This window comes from Curcuma longa, chromosome 7 (assembly GCF_044706935.1).
Source record: "Curcuma longa cultivar G26 ecotype Majalengka, Jawa Barat chromosome 7, ITB_CL_G26_1.1, whole genome shotgun sequence".
NCBI classification, from domain to species: domain Eukaryota; kingdom Viridiplantae; phylum Streptophyta; class Magnoliopsida; order Zingiberales; family Zingiberaceae; genus Curcuma; species Curcuma longa.
In genome coordinates, this window is record NC_133867.1 from 2,299,886 (window position 1) to 2,322,438 (window position 22,553).

The 22,553-nt window shown below is 36.3% G+C and overlaps 2 protein-coding genes across 3 annotated transcripts in view; one reads left to right on the forward strand and one right to left on the reverse strand.

Moving 5' to 3' along the window:
* The window catches only part of LOC141831339 (uncharacterized), a 10,505-nt gene extending 5,080 nt beyond the window's left edge, over positions 1–5,425 (forward strand). The window contains exons 4-9 of the mRNA XM_074718696.1: positions 3,718–3,825; positions 3,937–4,074; positions 4,151–4,402; positions 4,504–4,824; positions 4,940–5,110; positions 5,312–5,425. Of these exons, the coding sequence (XP_074574797.1) occupies positions 3,718–3,825; positions 3,937–4,074; positions 4,151–4,402; positions 4,504–4,824; positions 4,940–5,107 (987 nt within the window). The 3' untranslated portion in view covers positions 5,108–5,110; positions 5,312–5,425. The remainder of the gene's footprint in view (positions 1–3,717; positions 3,826–3,936; positions 4,075–4,150; positions 4,403–4,503; positions 4,825–4,939; positions 5,111–5,311) is intronic.
* A 3,192-nt stretch (positions 5,426–8,617) lies between these two features.
* Positions 8,618–16,876, reverse strand: LOC141831864 (hydroxyproline O-arabinosyltransferase NOD3-like). Of its 2 annotated transcripts, none has more exons than XM_074719277.1 (9): positions 16,714–16,876; positions 16,037–16,529; positions 14,760–14,827; positions 14,460–14,661; positions 14,187–14,284; positions 14,031–14,100; positions 13,842–13,913; positions 13,572–13,685; positions 8,618–8,992 (listed from the first exon to the last, which is right to left on the reverse strand). In XM_074719277.1, exons 2-9 carry the CDS (start codon positions 16,436–16,438, stop codon positions 8,927–8,929), a joined length of 1,092 nt encoding a protein of 363 aa, XP_074575378.1. In that variant the 5' UTR covers positions 16,439–16,529; positions 16,714–16,876; the 3' UTR covers positions 8,618–8,926. The 2 variants fall into 2 exon arrangements, with proteins under 2 accessions (XP_074575378.1, XP_074575377.1); XM_074719276.1 differs by having other exon boundaries at positions 16,037–16,552.
* Between the last annotated feature and the right edge of the window lie 5,677 nt (positions 16,877–22,553).

The window sequence follows — 22,553 nt, forward strand, 5'->3', positions numbered from 1 at the left end:
TGCTAACCTAGAAGACTTATTCGAGAAAGGACGAAATTATTTATACTTTATACAGTTAAAGAGAGTCTTTCTTGGTTGACTGCTTCAAAAGGAATCAAATGAATCCACCCGGTCCTAGGATCCATTCCTGGAAACTAGGGATCTCACTGGGAAGAGCTCAAAGGGTAAAGCCAACTCAAAGTAGGTTAGGAGTCAAGATAGGAGTCAAGACTGGCAGATGTCTTCTACCATCTGAGTGGCTTGTTCCACTTATGTATGGGGTCTGGGTGAGGAAGCTTCCCCCTATTTCTACTTCTCGGTCTTCTTTTATAAATGCTGAAGAAGCTCTTGGGAGAAGATGGGCGAAAGAACAGATCGAACTCGCTCCGCACCTTGACTTAGCTTAGGTAGTTCGCGCGAGAGGGAACTTATACAAAGAAGTGAGAGGGACGTTCTACAACTACAAAGAATTGAGGGACGAGGGGAAGGCAATTCTATTGTTGCTCGCGCTATCCCATAAGGGGACGAGGGGATTGACTTATAATATCAGACTCGGGCACTAGACCTGCTTTTGAATGTAGATTATCTTGTCCCATTCACGACTTAAGCAATGCCATCTATTTATCTTACTGTCCGGATGCATCCCAATTATAGTCAATTCTAGCATCAAAAGCTAGATTAAAAAGATTCACTCTACCCTTGAAGGACCTAAGCCTAAGGGGGGATCTGATCTCTTTGTGGTGCCAAGGGAAGGGGTCGACCAACTCGAGCCTACCACATATCCCCTCAGGGTGGATCAGAGACTTGTGGCACTCAATTTAATATACCCGGGCATTTGAATGTGAATCTTCGGCATGTTTACTTGATTTTTAGGCAAAAGAAAAAGAAGCAGATCAAGCCAGCCCGGCCCGCGGACCACTGAGAACCTCTCCCGCAGCTGAACCAACTCAGTACCTTGGAAGTAGGATAGCAGCAATTAGTGCTCGCGATTCTGATGCTCTCAGTAGTTGGACTCCCCTTCTATGAACTTGTCGGGATGCTGTAGACAGAAGACTAGGGCCGTTCAGGTATCAAGACATGCGGCATCCTACATTCATGGATTTGGTGAGAGGATTCTAGTCCCATGTGCACTCTTGTGGGGAGCCTTGAATTGACAGAGTGGAAGTTCCTGATCAGCATGAGGCTGGCCGCTCTGAATATGATTCGGATCACACCCTGGCGTGCTCTCTAAAGCTAAGGTCTCGTACATGCACTCACACTATTCCTTTTCTCTTACCTGAGCCCTTGCCCGGGGAGACCCTCTTATGAGTTATATAAAGATTCATTCTCTTTGCGGCAGAAGAGATCATCTGACTTTATCAAGGAATGGTCAGTGTGATTCTTCTCCCGTACATTCTGCCTTCTTATTATCACAGGTCACTATGAGCACTCTGCCTTGCACGATCTTATACCTTGCATTCTTCGGAAGAGGATTCCCACCCTGAGGAGTTGAGAAAGAAAGAGTTGCTCCTCTGCCTCTCCTACTGTCTTCAGTTCTTGGTAATCTTTCTTTTCGAACCCATGATAGTAAAAACAATTTACAAAATTCATTAGGTTTTATTTTAAGAACGAATATTCTATTTTTTAAGCTTTTATCATTAAATCATTTTTATTAATAATATGGTTAAGGTATTATCATTATAGTTAACTTATGTCTAATATTTGAGTTATTATCATTATATTTAAATTATCATCATTGCAATGAATTTTATTATTTTTTTAATAATTATATGGTTAAATATATATTTATTTTTATTATCATCATTTAAGTTATTTTCTGCATGAAATAATAAACAAATTCTTCTTAATTTTTTCATCATATTATCACAATAATGACAATTTGTAATCACTAAATTATAATTATATAAAATGTATATGTAACTAATATAAGCTTTGTGATTTATTAAATATAATATAGTAACTTATACATTACACATAACTTATTCAGGTTATATGATAACATTAAAATGTAACTTTAATATAATGAAAACATATTAATTTCAGTACAATTACAAGTATTTTATAAATTGATACACATTTTATATAACTTATGCAATTATATTTATCCAGATATTATAAACATGAAAAATAATATGCTACATGAAAAATGTAATATGAAACTCAACATGACACACTCAACTGCATGGATGTGGGACCCATTGCATGGAGTGTGTCATGTTGAGTTTCATGCTATATTTTTCATGTAGTGTATCATTGCTCTATAAACATATAACCTCTTAAACTACTGTATACGTATATTATAATTGCTATTTATTACACATTAACTCTCACCAGCCCTCGACCTTTGACCCTGTAGAGTTGTAGGTGGGAGTCGCAATGCTAATGTTTTTATGAGTTTTGCATCCCCACCTCCTCACTTGAAACCTTTGTCAAACTCAACTAATTCCTAAGTTAAGCCAATGAGATGATGCCTTCCGTTGTCTTATTGCTTCCTTGTTTCCTCACTCATTTCTCTATCTTTCACATAAATGCCTTCTCTCCTCTTCTAATCATTTCATAGTTTTTTCCTCACCTCCCCTTCCTGCTGTGACGGGCAACAACAATTGGAGGTTCACGGATTAGAGTCGACTTGCCACTCAACACAATTAATTTCTCTTGTATCTCTATGTCAATCATGTTGATAAATATCATGTCCTGCGACATTTAACTCCCCTTGGCATGATACAATATATGTTGACATGAATTGAGATAATATTTGTTATTTTATTTACTTTTTAACTACAAGGCAATGTTAAAACTGGAGCATTCCAATGACTAAGTCTAAAGTTTGATATATAATTTTCATTTTTTTTATCTGTTACCTTTCCTTCTTCAGTTTGCCACTATCACCTTATGTCGGGGCGTTGCCATGTTACCAAAAACAATATATTTTTAGCCAAAGATTGAAATTGCAACACAACTTGAAATTTTGAACCTTGCTCTTGACTCCACCTTACTGCACCTATACTGACCAAGACATAATATGATTAGCACTTGAGATTTGCTCGACACATAGCAATCTTGCCTCATATGGCAATCTTGCAGAATCTGATTGTTATCACTTGATGTAGGCACATCTATTGAGTGTTGATCTTGCATCAGTAGAGCAGAGGAATATAGACAATCCCTGGAAACTTTTTTTTAAAAAAAAATATAAATGTCCAGTTCAATAGCTATATGTCTCATATATAGGTTCTTACAATCCAACTAGAAAAACTAAGTCTGATAATGATTTGGACAAAATAGAACATTTATTGCTCAAAAAGTAAAGTAGAAAAATGTAATAAGTTGGACTTGGCATGCTCTTGATCTGAAAATGGTCTAGATCATTGAACTAATTTATTATTTATACACGCCATTATCTATACCTTTTCATGAATTTGTTGTGGATTAAATAGAATCTTAGTCTTTGAGCTTTCCTTGTGTATCCTATGGAAGAATATCAATTATTGTCTTCTAAACATTTAAAGAGACCACTAACTTTAAAGTGGAACAATATTGCAATTTTGATCTGGATGGATGCATGCATCTTTTCACTAGTCGCCGCTAGGAATTTGGAATTCTATTGTATTCCATAATTTCTTAATTTGTTGATAAATTCAAATGTTGTCCTTATAAAATATGGATGGGATTGATCATTCTAGTGTTTGGTTTTCAAAGAGACATTATCATTATCCTAATAAAATTTTCAACTTGCAGGTGATAAAACCTAAACTTGTTAGACCATTGAGAATCCCGGTAACTGCTTGTGCTTGGGACCATGATGGCAAACGCATTGTTGGTGGCATTGGAGATGGCTCCATACAGGTGGAAGAGTAGTTCAATTTTGTATTACATTTGATGTTTGTTAGTTTTGATGGTTCAATTGTGTCTTAGTAAAATATGGATATTTCAAAGTAATCACTTTTCTTTTTACAGATATGGAACATAAAGCCGGGATGGGGAAGCAGACCTGATATTTATGCCGAGAATGCACATGCAGATGATATTACCGGGCTCAAGTTTTCTGCAGATGGTCAGGTCCTTCTATCAAGGAGTACAGACAGTACATTGAAGGTGCTTTTACCAATTTAATTTATTTTGTATGTTCTTCTATTTGGAATTTCTTTTACTATTATCAATGTTTCCATAGGTCTGGGATCTGCGGAAAATGAAAACACCACTTGCAGTATTTGCAGATCTTCCAAATAATTATGCTCAGACAAATGCTGCATTTAGTCCGGATGAGCAGTTGATTTTGACTGGGACATCAGTCGAAAAGGAGGGCACAGCTGGAGGTTTACTTTGCTTTTATGACCGTATAAAACTTGAACTTGTATCAAGAGTAGGAATATCGCCGACATATAGTGTTGTCTGTTGTACTTGGCATCCAAAGATCAATCAGGTACATTTTGGTTATTTTTAGATGTAAATTGTCTGATGCAAACAGTCTTAAAAGGATGCCACTGTTATTCCAAGATTATTCTGTTCCATCTTTTTCTATAGGTAATTGCGACAGTGGGAGACAAGAAAGTGGGTGGGACTCATATACTCTATGATCCATCCATTAGTCAGAGAGGTGCACTTGTATGTGTTGGACGAGCTCCAAGGAAAAAATCTGTTGATGACTATGAGCTGCAGCCAGTTATTCATAATCCACATGCATTGCCGCTATTTAGAGATGCTCCGAGCCGCAAACGGCAAAGAGAAAAAGCACTGAAAGATCCATTCAAGTCCCACAAGCCAGAATGTCCTGTCAATGGTCCAGGCTTTGGTGGAAGAGTTGGAACAACCAAAGGCAGTTTGTTGACTCAGTACCTTATGAAGGTATATGTTATTTTGTAAATCTGTGAAATCATATTCCATTTTGTATCTACGTTTCTATATATTTTTTCCTATCTTGAAGTGGTTTCATGATTAAACATGATAATTATCACTACAGCAAGGTGGCTTAATTAAAGAAACATGGATGGAAGAGGATCCAAGAGAAGCTATACTTAAATATGCTGATGCCGCCGCAAAGGATCCTCAATATATTGCTCCTGCATATGCAGAAACTCAGCCGGAGCCGGTTTTTGCAAAGTCAGATTCAGAGGAGGAAGACAAATGACAGGTATTTATTTTTCATTTCAATAATATTATTGTGGCAAGGTTAGAGAAAACGTGAAGATTGAATTTTACCATCTTTACTAGAATATGTTGTTATTAACGTACCTATTGGGAGTTAATTCATCCTCAATGCTATAAACTTATTACCAGTTTTAATTGACAATCAATTGAGAATGATACAACTCTTTCTTTTATGTTTTTGTAGCTTCGTGGCGATTTCCGGTTTGTATTTCTTAGCTGTTTCTTGGTCAATGTATTGTAACAATAGATCAGAATGTTTTAGAGCATGACACTGTTGGGAGTATAATTTTTCTTTCCATTCCTCGTGTGCATTTGGCAATGGATCTGAATGTTAATAGATTATTTATGACTCAAGAGCTACGTGTGGTTTAGTTGGACAGATACTGCTAATGGAAAATATGTAATGCAAGGAGGAAGATGAAAGGCAAAATTTTCATTCCACAGTGTTCAACGGAAGAATTAACCAAAAGTGAAAATGATCAAATTACCCATTCTTCTATTTCTGACCCAAATGTTGAAATTGTTACTGTGATTTATCCCTGCTCATGTACATGAATGTCTTTCCTCTACGTAAGAAGTCCTCTCCATTGTTAAAGGCGATGCGTTAAATTCTCATTCTTCTCTGCTCTTCTTCCCCTTTAATCACCATCTCAAGGTTCGAAAAGTGTATCTCTTTGCTCCCGGAGCATAGGTGAGTTGGTTACGACGCAGCAGACTTGTAGAAGAGGGCAAGAGTTCGAATCCTGATGATTCGTCAGGCAATACCCTTCTGCGTCGTAGTCAACTGCACTTTTTCGATTTATCTCCTCATAGATGATCGTGGGGCCGACCGTGTGGGACCGTTAAGGTGGCGGATCCACCTTTTTGCAGAAGAAAAGTGTATCTCTTTGATGGAAAAGTATAGAATGCAATGCAAAGTACGATTATTTATGGATCTATATTGATGGAGTGGTTGTATTATGGGTCATGATTCAGCGATTTGTGAAAGTCGGTTATCAGTGTCTAATAGCGGGAGTGTTATCCAAATTTATGGTTGATGGAAAATTTTTATAGAATTTAATTTATTTTTTAAAAAACTTAATTGATTGTAAGAGCTGAATACTTGTGCTATAAAAAACAAGTATAAATCTTTCTTTTCGTGTCAAATCCATTTAACAGTTTTTTTAATATCTCAATTACTCTCTTAAAATGGATTATCGTAGTTCATCCAAACATACACTAAAAGAATAAGTTCTTGGTGGCCTCATATTTGTAATTATTATTTTTTTGATAATTTAAATATTCAATTTTTATGATGCGATTAAGTTTAGTGATGATCAATTTAATTCTATGAAAATTTTCTATCAATCATTAAGATAAATTAAAAAGTACAAATAGATTCTAATAGATTATTCAACGTCATAAATAATTCCAAGAGTATTCTCATTATTTAAAGAATCTATCCCATCATTTACCATCACACCGTAGAATTCCATCACTGTGCGAATTTAAATTCACCTTACGACCTACATAGGTCTAAATTCATGCTGCAAAAGGTTGGAATCCGCCAACCTAGCGGCCCCACACGATCGGCCCCCCGACCATCTGTGGAGAGATAAATCACGGTGAATGCGGGACTGACCAGGGCATGGTGGCCGAGGGATTTGGAAACATGGCACAGATTGATGTTATCGCAAATGCAACCATGAGCCCTCGAACCGCCCACCTCATGCTGCAAGCACCCATGTCCTGACCAGCTGACCCCGCCCGTGGGGGCTACATAGGTCTAAATTCAGATTTACAGCGTGGTTGTCTCACTGTGAGTACAAAGAGCATACTACTGGCTTCACACGAGAATAAGGGCATGCACTAAGCCATTAAAATGAGATGACTATTTTCCCTTGAATAGATCTAAAATATTTAAAATAGAAGTCTCACCTTGGATTTAAACAATTGTAGGTGCATTAAGGTGAAAATAACATTTCACTATGATGGACTTATTCTCCTCAAAATAGAGGTATGAGAACATGTATCATTTTGTTTTTAATAATCCAGGTTTTCAAACTCTTACATGCCCAATTAATCTTGAAGGTGGACGATTTTCTTCTTTGGTTCGTATTGGGTAAATTCAAAAGTGCTCATAATAATTCACTTAGCAGTTGACTTCCATAACAAAAAATCTATTATAAAATTTGTTCTTACCCCAGTTGGATTTCGAATCATGGTACTCTATGAATCCATCAAATGTCTTACCGTTGTACCATATCAGGGAATGCATGGTAGTTTTATCATGAACCTTAGACTTAGAGTTAGTTCGGTTGCTTCTGTTTGCTTCTCTTATGCTTTCTTAGTCTTGCTTCCAATTTTTGGTTCTTATAAGATAAGCATACAGACAAACAAGTAACCTAAACCTAACTGTAGTCTATTTGACCTACTAGACTTACCTAAGCCTAACTTTATAGGTCTAAGCTACTAGGCTTACCCGTGCCTAACTTTCAATTAAGACTAGTCACTCGATAGACTTTCCATCTGCCAAACATCTAGTCATCCTTGACCTATTTAGACTTTCCCTTGCCTAATCTCTAGTTAGGACTAGTCACTTAATAGACTTCCAACCTGCTAAACATTCAGTCACCCTTGACTTATTTAGACTTTCCCTTGCCTAACCTTTAGTTAGGACTTCCTTGCCCAACTTTATTCACTAGGACTTCCTGTCCAGCCTCCAATCAGAACTTCTCCTGCTTAGCCTCCAACTAGGATTTCTCCTTGCCTAGTCTCCAACTATGACTTCTCCTTGTCCGGTCCAACTAACTAGGATGTATGACATTTTTGATATAATAACCAAGGGTCGAATCTTGTGAGAACTCATAACCTATTATTTACCCCACCATGCACTTCATAATTGTGTATCTAAATTTACCTCCCTCCATACCTATGAGACCGGCTCTAGGGGTCGGCTAAGATAGCGGATCCATCAAGGTCAACCAAGATTATTTTTTAAAATATTATATATATAACTTATTAAACTTCATAAATCTATAAAAAGAATATTATATATCTTAAATTAAATTTTATTTGTGCCATAAATCTAGCGATGTTTGACTGGTCATTACTTGTGCAATGCATTCAACTAGTACATTTAAATTTGTGGGTTTCACCTATTTCTCCTGATTATTACTTGTGCAATGCATTCAACTAGTACATTTAAATTTGTGGGCTTCACCTATTCCTCCTCCACAGTGGTACTGTATGTGCATAATAGGCAAGGGTTGAATCTCAACGAAATCGAAACAATGCCCTCTCCGTAGTGACCAACTGTAGCTTCTTGATTTATATCCTCACAGATAATCGTAAAACCAATCGTGTGAAATCGCTAAGGTAACGGATTCTATCCTTTGCTGTAGTATGTGCATAATAGAAGATCATAACTTGAGGCCCTTTATGTATTTGATGTATTTTTTGTTTGCTCCCTTGCTTATTTATCATACTACAATTGTGTTTCCGATTCAAATATACACTAACATATTCGCCACAAATTGTATTCCAATATCTCCATAATTTGTTTAAATTGCAAACAAAGACCAGCACAATGGATGAAAGTGTTTATAACTTATCTAGTGCAGAATTATTCAAGTCGCAGCAGTGTGCTCTAGAAGATCATGAAGTTGGTGCAGTCTGCCAAGGAATGGGTATTGATGTACTTTTTAGTCTCAAGAGGGAAATCTCTGTTTCTTCTAACAAAACTTCATTGCTTTATGAGTTGTATGTGTTGTTGCTCTCCTTTCTGTACTTAATGTTAGCTGAAGGAAATTAGGTCTGGCTATCTTCCTTCATCCCACCCAGGGATGTTATTCGTAGCCTCGTTTACCATCTTCACCAGTGTTACCTGTACCGAGAATTCAATATTGTGATCTAGCTGGCAAGTTGAAGAATGACAAGATTGATACTTGTAATGCATATAACAAGAGTACTCTACTGGAAGGCAATTGGCATAAGTAAACACAATGAATTGCCAGTGGCCACATTCATGGAGAAAGAAAAGGGGAATGAATACAAAGAGAAAAATTAATTTTTGAGTGTTTATCCAAGGTTTGACATTATCCCAGAAACCAAAAGCTATTAAAGGAAATAACACAAGACAGGGAAGAATGGCTGACCATGTTCAACAAGATAATACTTCAGCCTTCTTCCAGTCTCTTCATTGAGCCAGTGCTACCTTTACAGCAGCTAAGTCTGTCTTTAACTTATCCTTTTTGTTCTATTAGTATTTCCTATTTTAATGTTTTAAATTTAACATATGTAACTTGTCCAAACTTATAGCCCTTATTCATTTGAAAAGCCAAAACCATTCAAGACCTACTAGCTCTAAACAGAAACACCATGCTTTGTTTCTTAAATATGCTCATTTATGCTGGGCATCCGGATTGGCCGCCGTATGCGCTTCCCGATTTACCCTGGTGGTCGGTGGGAAACTTCTGTGGGACCGAGCCGACCACCCCCAGAGATGTGGCTACTAGGATTATCATTTTTTTTTTAAATATGCTCATTTAGATCATGGGAAAAATGGTTGAAGAGATAATATATTTGCAGGTCTGACTAAATGCTAGGAAACAAATATCTGTTGCTACATTTTGACACCAATTCACCTTCAATAAATTTCAAAGGTGGCAAAAGATGATGATAAGTATTTATTTTATTTTTCTTTTCAATTTTCATATTCTATTTTCTAGAAAAATAAAACTAAAAATATTTTTTTTTTCACAAAACAAACAAGGTTCCAGACACTAATGTTAAAAACGAGTAGTGTTACCATCTTGCGAAGCCTCCATCAACCAAATTTTTTTCCCTAAAAGACGACTTAAACTATAATGATCCACCTAAACGAAAGAACGAATCTATAAACATGTCAAACACAATCACTGGCCAAAATGTATGAGCCCAACTTAATAATAGCTTCCTTATCTAGGCTTATACATTTTATTTATTAACCCACAATTCGCTTTGTAAAACTAAATTAGGGAATCAGAATCCCCCATTTTAAGGCTTGACATCCTCAGCAAGATCTAACTCATAATCTAGAATCACCTCTAATTAATTGCTATAGGAGGTTCCATGGTGGTGCCCTGCTATCATATGCAGCTCTTTCCAACACAACAAGCCTAAGATTAGGCCTCCTAGGATACTAATTGTCGTAAATCACTAGCCCAAAATGATTAGCCAAGATGCTCTTCATTAGCATCCAACTCACACTATTGTATTAAACTAAGGGTTTTACATCAACTAAGTGAACCTAGACTACTTCAAGATAAGCCAAGTGATTCTGTAAGAGTTTTAGCATGGATTATTATTTCACTTCTAGCTTCTTCCAGAAACATGGGACTTCTGAACTTGTTAAAATATATTGCAAGTAAAAAAATTCAGCTTCCATGCTTACTTTTATGATTTCATAGTTGTCTCTTTGCTCTATAGAATCAAGTTCATGAATAAAATCCCCTATAATTTACTATTTAGTAGGATTAAACAGATGCTGGAGAAAAGAATCATATTTAAATGTGGAGTACCCAATAACCATTATATCTGAGATCCTATGAAACAAATTTCTGCTTTCCATATTTGTTATTGCTGATTAAGTACAGATATATTTGAGGTCCTATGAGAAAATATATTTTAAACAAGTTGATTAGGAGAAGCACGTTAACCATTTTCTTATTTTCCAGTATGACTGGAATAGGAATAAATCTGCATGACAGTATAGCCACTTGTGAATTTGATACACAACTAGATCCCTTATTTTGTAATACTACTTGGCATTGAATAAGTTGATCCTCAAAATACGAGCCATCAGTCATCAAATTATGGTTATGTACTATAAGCATCCTTCTCATGTTCCAAGCACTAGATGTCAAGCTATATCCATTTCTATGCTATTACTTCCCCATTGTTCCTCTGTGTTAAAAGTCAACAAACAGCAGCTCAAATTGGTATAAGTTCACACTCTAAATTAAAGTTAGCTTAATAGCCTCAGCTATTCAGATTCAACATTCATCTTCCTTATATTTCCATTTGTTTTCTTTTTATGACACCATTTATTTATTGTAACAAACTTAGAATCAGGAATGTTAGAGAAGAGAGTCACTATGCAATCAAAATGATTTAGGGCTATAAGTGCAGAATCATGGGTACTTGTGGATGAGTAAAAGAAGAAATACAATAACTGACTTATGTTTATAAATAGCATGCAACTTATCCATCGAGATGATAATTTCATATAACTACAGCAATGGATAGCAACTAGTTGCCAATCCAGGCTACCCTGCTAAGGGCAATTATGCCCCTTTCATGACAAGGAGAAAGACGAAGGGTTACCAACTTACCATAACTAGGAGAAGAACTATAGAGATTAACATTTATTACTTCAAATAGAAGCTATGTTGGAATTTTATAAAACAAATCCATGGGAGGAGAAAGTAAAAGATGATCATTCTAGTGTAAATACTGTTAGGCAACAATCACTATGAAAGAGAAAAAATGGATGGCCATGTCTTGGCTATCGCATACCAACTACAACCAAAGATGTGTGATGTTCCTGGAGATCTCAAACATTTACAATACTGTTTCCAATCTCATAATCCAACCTGTGGCGAATCTAGTAATTGTCTAGAGTCTCCTTGATACAGCTCAAAATTGTCAGACTGACTACATTATATCATGTGCATGCTCACAGATGCACACATATTTACAATATAAGTACTAGAAAGCTCCGTATAGCAACCACTATTACCTAAATAAGCATATCAATTGCCCCAGCAGATTCATAATGTTTTCCTTTTGCTACTCTATTGGATTTTATAGTTCAATTTTAAGATGCTCTTTTTTGCTATTGTGTCATGTGCATGCTCACAGATGCACACATACTAACAATATAAGTAGTAGAAAGCTTCATATAGCAACCACTATTACCTAAATAAGCATATCAATTGTCCCAACAGATTCTTAATGTTTTCCTTTTGCTATTCTGTATTGGATTTCAGATGCTCTTTTTTGCTATTGTGCTAATTAGCTATCTGTTCATTCTGCTGTTTCAGGAAATTGAGCACATCACTCCATCATTTATCACATGTAATCAGTTGTCCTAATATAAAGTTTCACACTCTTTGATATAATCTGCAGTGTACGCTCATTTCCAATATGTTTATTGTGGAACTGCATCGCAAAACATGTTCAAGGCCAATAGCATAGTATTGTTTTCCAAAAGCAATATGGTCCAAAAAGGAACTGCACATTGATGAATACCTTGAGGTAATAGAGTAAACAGGCCCAAGGTTTCATCTCCATGATTTCCCACTTGATTCTAGAAAGACTTCAAATCAAGCAAAAAAAAATTGGGATCGCCAAAAAAAGCTCCTAATAATTAGTAATGCATGTTAATGGATAGGAATGAGTATGCTACCCAGACAGTACATGGTTGCACCATTCAGTTCCTCCCAAGATACAAATGTCAACCAACAACACCATAAATTGACAAGAACACAAATCAAAGGCATTCAACTTTTCCCTTAACAACCTATTATATGAATTCCTTTTTCATTTTTATTTTAGTTTAGTTGTAACTTTTAAGTTTCATCTTTGGGGGAATGTAACTTGTGAATATGAGATTTTATTCCAAGATCATGGATATATTACACAAGGTTTTTACAAACTCAGCTAGTCAGCTAACCAGCACATCCACTCATTTTGCAAGAACTATAAATCTTATCCTACCACTAATCTCCAGAGTTCATGGATATATTACCCAAGGTTTTTACAAGCTCAGCTAGTCAGTTAAGCAGCACATCCACCCATTTTGCAAGAACTATAAATCTTGTCCTACCACTAATCTCCAGAGTTCAGATCATGTGGACCCATAGAAACTCAGATAAGAATTCACAAGTTAAGAGATTCATTTCCACTAACTTGGCATGGATTCCATATGCTTCTGAGATTAGATTAATCATTAATGTTGTCTTATTGCATACATAACCAAAATAGTTTTAAAATTTTCTCTAAGCATCATCATGGCAATAATGCATTTAGAAACAATGAAAGAACGAGAGCTTTTTGGAAGTACAAGAGATGAAGAGTAAACTATCATAAGTGTTCATAACTAAATGAAAGGAATGCCACTTTTTGCCATATAATACAAATATATTTGGAATGGCATATAACTGTATAAGGATTTGATATACTAATAAATTCTTTAAGAACAACATAAAATATCCTAGGTAAATGAAAGAACAAGGAAATTATAAACCAAGCAAAAGTATACACTAGTCAACATTTTGTTTTTTGTTTTTTGTTTTTTGTTTTTTGAAAATTTCAAAATAGAAGACACTTAGATAGGCCAATAATTACATCTTTGAAACACAGATAGTAAAGTTATGATAGTAACACCAAAAGAACAACATCCAATGAATGTGAGTACATACCACACTTTCAGGAACCCCCGGAGGGGGTAAAGTTAGGTTCCTTGGTGGTGGACCACGAAGATATAATCTTTTGTCAAAGCGCCATTCTCCAATTTTACCATAAGTTAGTTCACCCTGGCATTGTACATGAAACAATGTAAATATGAAAACAGATCTACCAAGTACACAAACAAGCATTGCCATAACTTATATCCATCTTCATGGTAAGGAACGTTACGTATAAATTGTCATGAGGAAAATATGTATGCATGAATTGGCATAGAAAATTACCTTCAATGTATAGTCACATCCATAAGTAAAATGTAAAATGTAAGTGTCCCCCAACTTCAAATCCCAAGGGGGCTGTAGTCAAACAATTCGAAAGTAGTATTACAACATAAATAACACATATATAATTTTTTTATATACAATAACAAATATAATAACACAAAAAGAAGATAAAAAGAATAGAGGAAATACTTGTATCATGAAATTTTTATGAAGAAGATGTTGCACACCATGTAATGCACTTGCAATGGCATAAGCATACCTATTTTAGAGCTTAAAAGGAATTAGAATATCAATGCCAATGAAAATCTATTACTAAATTATAAAATAGAACATATTAGGACTCACATTTCCAACACCCATCCAAAAGCTTTGTCAGTCATGGGATCCTCTTTCATATTCAAAGAAATATTCATCCAAGTAGGAGCAATCTTCTCTAGTATGGACTTAAGTGAGGCAAACAGGGATGAAAAACTTGTTAGATTGTTCCAAGAATATTGTTGAAGAAGAATTTGACATAGAATCAATGGCACAGGTATTGCATTCAAAAGAAGCATATGTGTCCATGTAAAATGTAAACACATGTTACAAAAACTGATGAACAAATGAGTCATGACTTACCTTTTTAATTATCACAGGGGAATTGCCAATAGGGTCAATGTTAGTTACAGGACCTTTTTCTTCTGGAAAAAACTTCCTCACAATCTCTACATGTTCAGTTGGTTTAATGTAGAAGAATGGAAAGCCTGCAGGATAATCTTCACGAGCCAAGTTTGGCAACGGTTTGACAAAAATATGATCTGGTTCTGCTATTAATATATACCTGCAGTTTTTCACATTCAACACAGGTAGCTCTGTTTTTCTTATAAAGTAACCAAGATAAAGTCAATGGCACAATGTTCTCAAAGGAAAATAGTTTACTCCTCCTCAATAGTTGCTTTCTCCAGCCATTGCACAAAGGCCCAAGGTCTGTTTAGGGCAATGTACCCCTGGAGTCACATCAATGAAGCAGTAAGAAATGATATTCTTCATTGGTAAAAGATTTGCAAAAAACTGTAAACAAGAACACATTCAGAATGATTAAAGCAATACAAGAGCAGCGATAATTAGTTCAATAGAGAAGAAGTTACAGCCATTCATCAGATACTGTTAGACTAGTAACATTTTATGGTGAGTGAAACTGTTGTGCACATGATTTCCAGTTGAATTTGAATTCGACAACTATTTACATTAACGGCCATCAGCCAAATGAGAAAAAATTAATAAAGAGCTAGTAACTATTTGACTGCAGCACTTAGCATGCCATTCTTTGAACACCTTTTGAAGATGAACTGCAAATAAACTTGAGAAAATTTTGTAAGTCCTCTATATACTGAATATGAGTAAGTTAAGTGGGACAGATTTTGCATATAACAACCACAAGAAACTTAGGCTTCTTAGCAAATCACTACACGCATAATAGTCTTTTATTTTTAGTTAATTAAGAAAAGAAAAACATTTTAATATAGGCAAACCAAATTTTAACAACTGATTGAACCAAACCAGTCTTTTATATAGGCATAGTTCTAAAAGGTCTAGGAAATTTCACCAAGGGGACACTTCTGTTAAAAAGTAGGTTAGGCAGAGCAGTTAGGTAGTCTTGGTTGCCAAGCAGTATGCTAAAGCAGTTTAGATGGGTCTAAGGCAGGGAAAAAGCTTTTTTTTCTCAAGTTGTTCATTAATTTGGCATTAACTATCTTATTTATATTTGGATATTGTAGTATAGCTCTAATTATAAAGTATCTGTGTATTTTCTTGCAATTTGGATCCATCACTATGATAAATGAATTTTATCCTTTGTCGTGATTTTTGTTCTCTTGGTTGCGACCTGAAATATAGGATAGTTGTTGTTATGTAATTAGTGTTTCCTTATCAATTATGACTTCATTTGTGATTTTAAACTTATTTTCATTATTAAAAATACAGATATTATATATAATCAATTTTAGTTTAATATTACTTTAACGAAGATAAGCAAGCCACGTACCTATTGCCAACATGACCATCTACCAACCTTTGTATATGAGGGAATTGCACTAATAAATCCTATGATTGGTCATTCAAACATGTTTTCCAGGCATGCAAGCTAAACAAACATTGTAGAATGATGAAAGTGACAGGAACAAAGAAAATAAATTAAACCATTAGAAAAGTCTTACCCGATCCACACCGGCTGGGAGTGGATCCACAACAAAAGTTGGGATCTCATCCATCAGACTATCAGGCTTCCCAGAGTGGAGCACCCTGGTGAACCCTCCCATCTCTGACCCCTCGCCGTCCTTCATCTTCTTGTACCAGTAGTACATTATCCGGCACTGCCACCTGCTATATGCCGCATCAGTAGCAGTGACCACAACGTGAAACAGCTGTCTCTGAACGCCCAATCGCCTAATCTTAGGCATCTCCGTGCCTAAATCGTCAACGGAAAGCTTGTTCACGGGCACTCGCTGCTGGTAATGGATGACCATCGTCACCAGATTATAGGTAGCGACGAAAAACCCAAACCCCAGCAGCAGCAAGAACAATGGAGACGCCTTGCTGATGCTCCTCCTCCCGATCATCCTTATCAAAAACCGACCTTTCCTCGCCGCTGAGATCCAACTCACCAAATTCCAAATTCCCAAGCTTTAAAGATCAGCAGCCGCCCACAAACTCCATAAAAAAAAATTTTTTAACTACATTCCAACAGAAGGCAACCAAGAAGAGGGGGCTAGATCAGCAGCACATAAAATAAATACAATGTGATTCAGAAACACACAAGCCAAGCAAATCATTGGCTTGAGAAGGATTAAGAACTAAAAGAAGAAGGGCAGAAAAGAAGCAATGACGAAGTTACCTGCGGGCGGAGGTGGGCGGCCTGTGATTGGAAAGCACCAAGTAGTGGGGATTATGCTTGAAAATTACTTGCCTCCGGAGGCATTTCGGGCGCGAGAGAGAAGATCTGTGAGGTTCTTGGAATCTAAGAAATCAAAGATTGATGGCTATTTGTAGACGGAGAGACGGAGCACGCAGTGGCGACGTGAGGGAGAAGGATCGAAGAGGAACAGGCGAGGAGGTGCGGAAGACGACAGGTTAAGGTCAGCGGAACGGAAAGGGGAATTACGGTGTGATGGGATGAGCGTGGCCAGACAGGCTACAAAAAAATTGGCCAATCAGTAACAGTTTCAAAACGTCGGATGATGGTACCCGACGTCCGACGATGAAAAGAAATAAATAACCCTCCGTACGCGTACGCGAAACGACACACCCGGTTTCAGTGCCAGAGAAGAGGGAAGTGGGGTCAGAAGATGTCCTCGGTAGTTTTCACTTTCTCCTCTGAATTTATTGATTTTTTTTTTAATTATAAGAACAAAAATAGTGTCATGTCTCTAATTTCATTTTAATCTATTTTTATTTTTAAAAATATTTTTAATTAATTTTAATATTCATATTATAATTATAAATTATAATTATTATAATATATACATTATAATTATAATTAATATTAATATTATAGTAATTATGAACACAATTTAAACACTATCAAAATTATATTACAGCAGTTATAAATAGTATAGATAATTCTACTCTAATTAATATTGATTAATATTATAATATAATAATTAAATAATTATAATTACTAAATAATTATAATGACTATTATAACTACCTAGTCGTTATAGATCCTGTAAATACTAGAACAACATAGAAATAAAAGGTATTTTTAATAACACAAAGTGAATCCGTTGTTGATAATAAATGAAAAAGAAGTCATATTTTTAAAAGATTTCAATAAAAAAGACATACGTCCTTTTAATTTTTACTCAAAACAAAACATGATATATCAGTTAGTATTTAAGGTTGAGCATTCTTCATTTTTGTTTAGTTAAAATATCACTTTTAAAATAAAATAAAATAGTATTTTATTATATTTTCCATTTTAAAAATATTCATATTTTTATATTATTAAAGCATATTAAATTGTTAATAATTTTTAGTTCAAATTAATTAAAAATATTATATGTAAATTACTCAAAAGCAATTAAAATTGACTAAAATCAGTTTTAAATGATAAAAACACTATAAAATTGTCATAACAATACTAAATAGTTACTGTCATATTATATATAGTATATAGTTAATTATTTTTAAAAAAATTAAATCAATTTATTTTAATATAGTATGACAATTACTCTATGGTTGGTAAAACAGTAGTATGCGAATAAAGATATTAACAAATGATAAAATGCGCTGTTATAATTTTAAAAAAAAACATCTGATGCATTTTAATTTTATTTATTTTAAAGTGATTTATTTTGTCTGGTAGTAAAGAAGAATATGGAATATTGCTGATACGAAGTTGGTGAGAGAATGATGCGTGAATTAATTATTGAGGAAGGAAGATGGCTACGTAAATTAAAAGAGAAGAAATTGGATGAAGCCTTAACATGCACGCTTTGAATAATTGATGGGACTCCAAGAAAGGGAGAAAATTCCCTTTAAAAAAAAAGAAAAAAGAAAAATATTCTTCAAGATAAATTTTACGTTGAGTGCACTCCACCATTCATCCAGTTTGCGGTTGAAGGCATAGGCTATCAAGGTCTATGCTTGTAGCCCCAATAAAATTAGAACCCATGTTTTTAATATTTTAATATTATTTATATTTAGATTTTTAAAAAACATTCATTTTTAATTTTAAATTATTTTATTTATTATAGATTTTTTAAAATTATTTTTTATCAATTCGACCCAAAATAGAATGCTATTTTTTTTAATCATCAAATTAAAAAATTGACCACTTTCATATTCTATTCGTCTTTTTTCGTGTAAAATTTAGATTTTGCACTTGAGATCGATAGTTAGTATAGCTTTAACATTATAAATAAGTTTTTCAAAATTAAAATTAATAAAATCCTACTTACATTCAACAATATTGAGAAAGATTAAATAATTTAATAATTTTATTAATTAAAAAATATTATCAAAGTTTAAATGTAAAATTTTAATTATTAATTTTACATCTCAAAAAATTAAAAAACTAAATTTTATATAAAAATCTATTTTTAAAATTAAATATTTAATTTTTTTTAAAACTCATCAATGTTGATCCCTTTAAGATTCCTTGTTAATAATCTTCTCATTTTTATTTTTATTTTTATTATTATTAGGACTCGTGTAAGATAGAGGGGGTGAATAACTTCGATCGCTTCTTGTCTTGATATTGTGCTCGTCGTTTGAATGCATAGCAGAAACTTGATTCAAGCGTGGCTCCACATGTACAATTCTGGAATTTTACTTAGTATCCACCTTTTTAAGACAATTAATTCAAGAGTCCACTCTGAGTTGACTATCTCCACTATGAATTCTTTTTTTTCAAATACGATGAAGAAGTCTCTTACATCAAACTTTTTACAAGAATAAAACAAAAATAAGATACAAAGACAAATGAAATTGAAAATGACTTTATAATGTGGATCTTGCTTTGAGTATTTTCTTGTTGGTTGGAAATGCTTCTTATCGGTTTGGAAATGAAGCAATACTTTGCTTCAAAACTCCAACAATCAGCAGTACCTATTTGCCTCGAAATCCTTTTTTAAAGATGGTTTTTCAGATTGATTTCCGTCAACCAATCGATTAATCTTATTTATCAACTTATTATCATGTCAAATCCAACTGTTTAAACTTACAGAAGGACTATTTTACTTAGCTAATCGATTGCTAACTGCCAATCGATCGTTCAATCAATTTCGAAGCATTCTGTTGGAATGATAGAAAATTAATGCCGCAGCAAAAAAAAAATATTGATTAATTGACTAATGCATGCGGCACATTAATTAATTGAAATTAAGTAATGTACATGCGCGCGCGGCAGTAAATAATTAGTAACTAATCGAGCAATTAATTAATTAATTATTAATGCATGATTACTTAATTGATATTCTAAACTTAGACAGATAATATTTTTAATTATCATCATTATTCAAATCAATAAAATTTTAGTAGGTTCCTTGTCAAGCTTTGAACTTCACCTAGGAACCAAAGCATTAGGGTTTCTCAATAGAATAATCTTAAAAATATATATACTTAACCATCTAAACTTGTACGTTGTCCAGATATATGACTTAGATCAAATCAAATGAATACGGCTTTGCTTGGTAATGATTTAGGGTGAAGTCGTATCTAATTTCTAAGCCCCATCATGTTCTTCCAATCACCCAAGTAAGGAAGACTGTTTTGTATTAGCTAGAAGTAGACTAAGCACCATCACATGAAGCAATATGTAAAAAATTTGTGCGACCGTGCGTGACTTGGGAATTCTTGTCAGTGTGGCAGATTCCATGACTAAAAGAAATCCTAAACCCCCAACCGCGATCCTAATCCTAACCACTCGATCCCGATTTTTCTGTCGTCGCTTCTCCCTCTCGTCACTGTCCTGAGAGAGTCGTCGTCGCCTCGTAGCTCTGCGAGAGAGTCCGAGCCGTCGTCGCCTCGTAGCTCTACGAGAGAGTCCGACGCAACCGCCGTCGCCTCCTCGTCCTGCCCCATCTCGTCATCGCCATCGCCATCGTCGTCCCCGTCCCCGTCCCATCCCCATCTCTGTTGGGTTGCAAAGGTGTAAACATAGTCCCACATCTATAACATATAGAAAAGATCATGGGTTTAAAAGGATGGAAGATATCTCCATTGGCATGAGACCTTTTGGGGAAAGCCCAAGAGCAAAGCCATGAGGGCTTAGGCCCAAAGTGGACAATATCATGTCATTGTGGAGATACGGACATCCTTTTAGACCTAACAATTGGTATCAGAGCGAGGTCTCGCTCTTCACCGGACTAACCGCCGGATGAGTCATGATCCGGATCTAACCATGTGGGTTGAACCTTAAAAAACAAAGGAAGTGGGGGCTCCCGTGTTTGAATCAAGAAGGACCAGACACTGGGCAGGAAGTCCTAGTAGGTTAGGGTGGACCGAGGGGCAGGAAGTCCTGGTTGCGCCTGGGCAGGAAGTCCTAGTAGGTTAGGGTGGACCGAGGGGCAGGAAGTCCTGGTTGCGGCTGGGCAAGAAGTCCTAGTAGATCAGGATAGGGTGGACCGAGGGGCAGGAAGTCCTAGTAGGTCAAGTGGACCAAGGGACAAGAAGTCCTGGTTGCGGCTGGACAGGAAGTCCTAGTAGGTTAGGGTGGACCGAGAGGCAGGAAGTCCTGGTTGCGGCTGGGCAAGAAGTCCTAGTAGGTCAGGGTAGGGTGGACCGAGGGGCAGAAAGTCCTAGTAGGTCAAGTGGACCAAGGGGCAAGAAGTCCTGGTTGCGGCTGGGCAGGAAGTCCTAGTGGGTCGAGGATTCAGACATCAAACGGAGGCTTTCCGTTTGAGGGGGGCATGTGGTCCTTTATTTGAAGGGGGATTGTTGGGTTGCAAAGGTGCAAACATAGTCCCACATCTATAACATATGGAAAAGATCATGGGTTTAAAAGGATGGAAAGGTGCAAACATAGTCCCACATCTATAACATATGGAAAAGATCATGTGTTTAAAAGGATGGAAGATATCTCCATTGACATGAGGCCTTTTGGGGAGAGCCCAAGAGCAAAGCCATGAGGGCTTAGGCCCAAAGTAGACAATATCATGTCATTGTGGAGATACGGACATCCTTTTAGACCTAACAATCTCATCGCCGCCATCCCCATCTCATCCCGTCTCGTCCTCATCTCATCGCCTTCCCGAGGTTACATGTCGCCGCCCGAGGTTGGGTTTGTTAGCAGACGAGCAGTTACCGGCGGTTTCGGTAACCGCCGACGATTTTGGTAACCGCTATCCACCTCGCACGACCACCATGCTATGCTCCCACGGAGTGCTCGATGGAGATCGCGACCTCTCCCTATTTAAGGGAGAGGAAAGGCCTCTGCAAGGGGCACTGGAGTTAGCAATAAGCAGAGAGAGAGGCTGAGGTGAGTTCGTCTCACTGTGTGCGTGGTTGCGTCCAAGTCTAGAAGCCGGAGAGAACAGAGGAGAACAGAGGGTTGCCGGAGAGAAGAGGAACACCACCAGATCTGAGGATTTGGCTCGTGAAAACCTGAGGGACTTTCCGTCCGTGATCGTTCCTCTGACAGAAGCAATCTCTGCCGCCGGAGGCGCCGCCGGAGCCGGAGCCGGAGTCGTGGCACGCAACAACAGGTATTCTAGATTGGTATCAGAGCTATGTATTAGAATGTTTACCTGTTGAGTTCTTCCAACGACGAAGAACAGAACAGAGAAATCTGTTCTCTGTTTAGCGCGATGTCGCTGCCGCCGGCGCGAGAACAACGCGCGCTGCAGCTGCCAGCTAGCCAGCGTTGTGTCTTGATGTTCCGTGGCGCCGGCAAGGCAGGCGCAAGCTGGTGCTGGCAAGGCTGATGCCGGCGATTGGCGTCGCCGAGAGGCAAGCAGCCGGCTGCGTGAGAAAAAAAAATAAAAAAGGGAAAGCGGCGGCAATGAAAGCGGTGTGCCTTAATGTGTTTAGGGCACAACATGATTTATTTTTTTATTTTTTTTATTTTTACAATAAGTACATTAAAATGAATGTGTGGTGGCACACGTGGGCTCCTTTGGGGACTTAATTAATTGTGTCAGCCGTGGGTTGTTGATTTTTTGGGCTTGATTAATTGAGAGTCCATAAACAAATGAGACCCAATTGATTAATTAAGAGTCCAGAAAATACAAGGAG

Excerpts from the sequence above, each read along its gene's own strand:
- LOC141831864 (XM_074719277.1), bottom strand. The coding sequence starts at position 16,438 with ATGATCGGGAGGAGGAGCATCAGCAAGGCGTCTCCATTGTTCTTGCTG. Across the intron at positions 14,662-14,759 it reads AAAGCAACTATTGAGGAGGA|GTATATATTAATAGCAGAAC; the intron begins GTAAACTATTTT and ends GAAAAACTGCAG. Across the intron at positions 14,101-14,186 it reads TTTGGATGGGTGTTGGAAAT|GTATGCTTATGCCATTGCAA; the intron begins GTGAGTCCTAAT and ends GCTCTAAAATAG.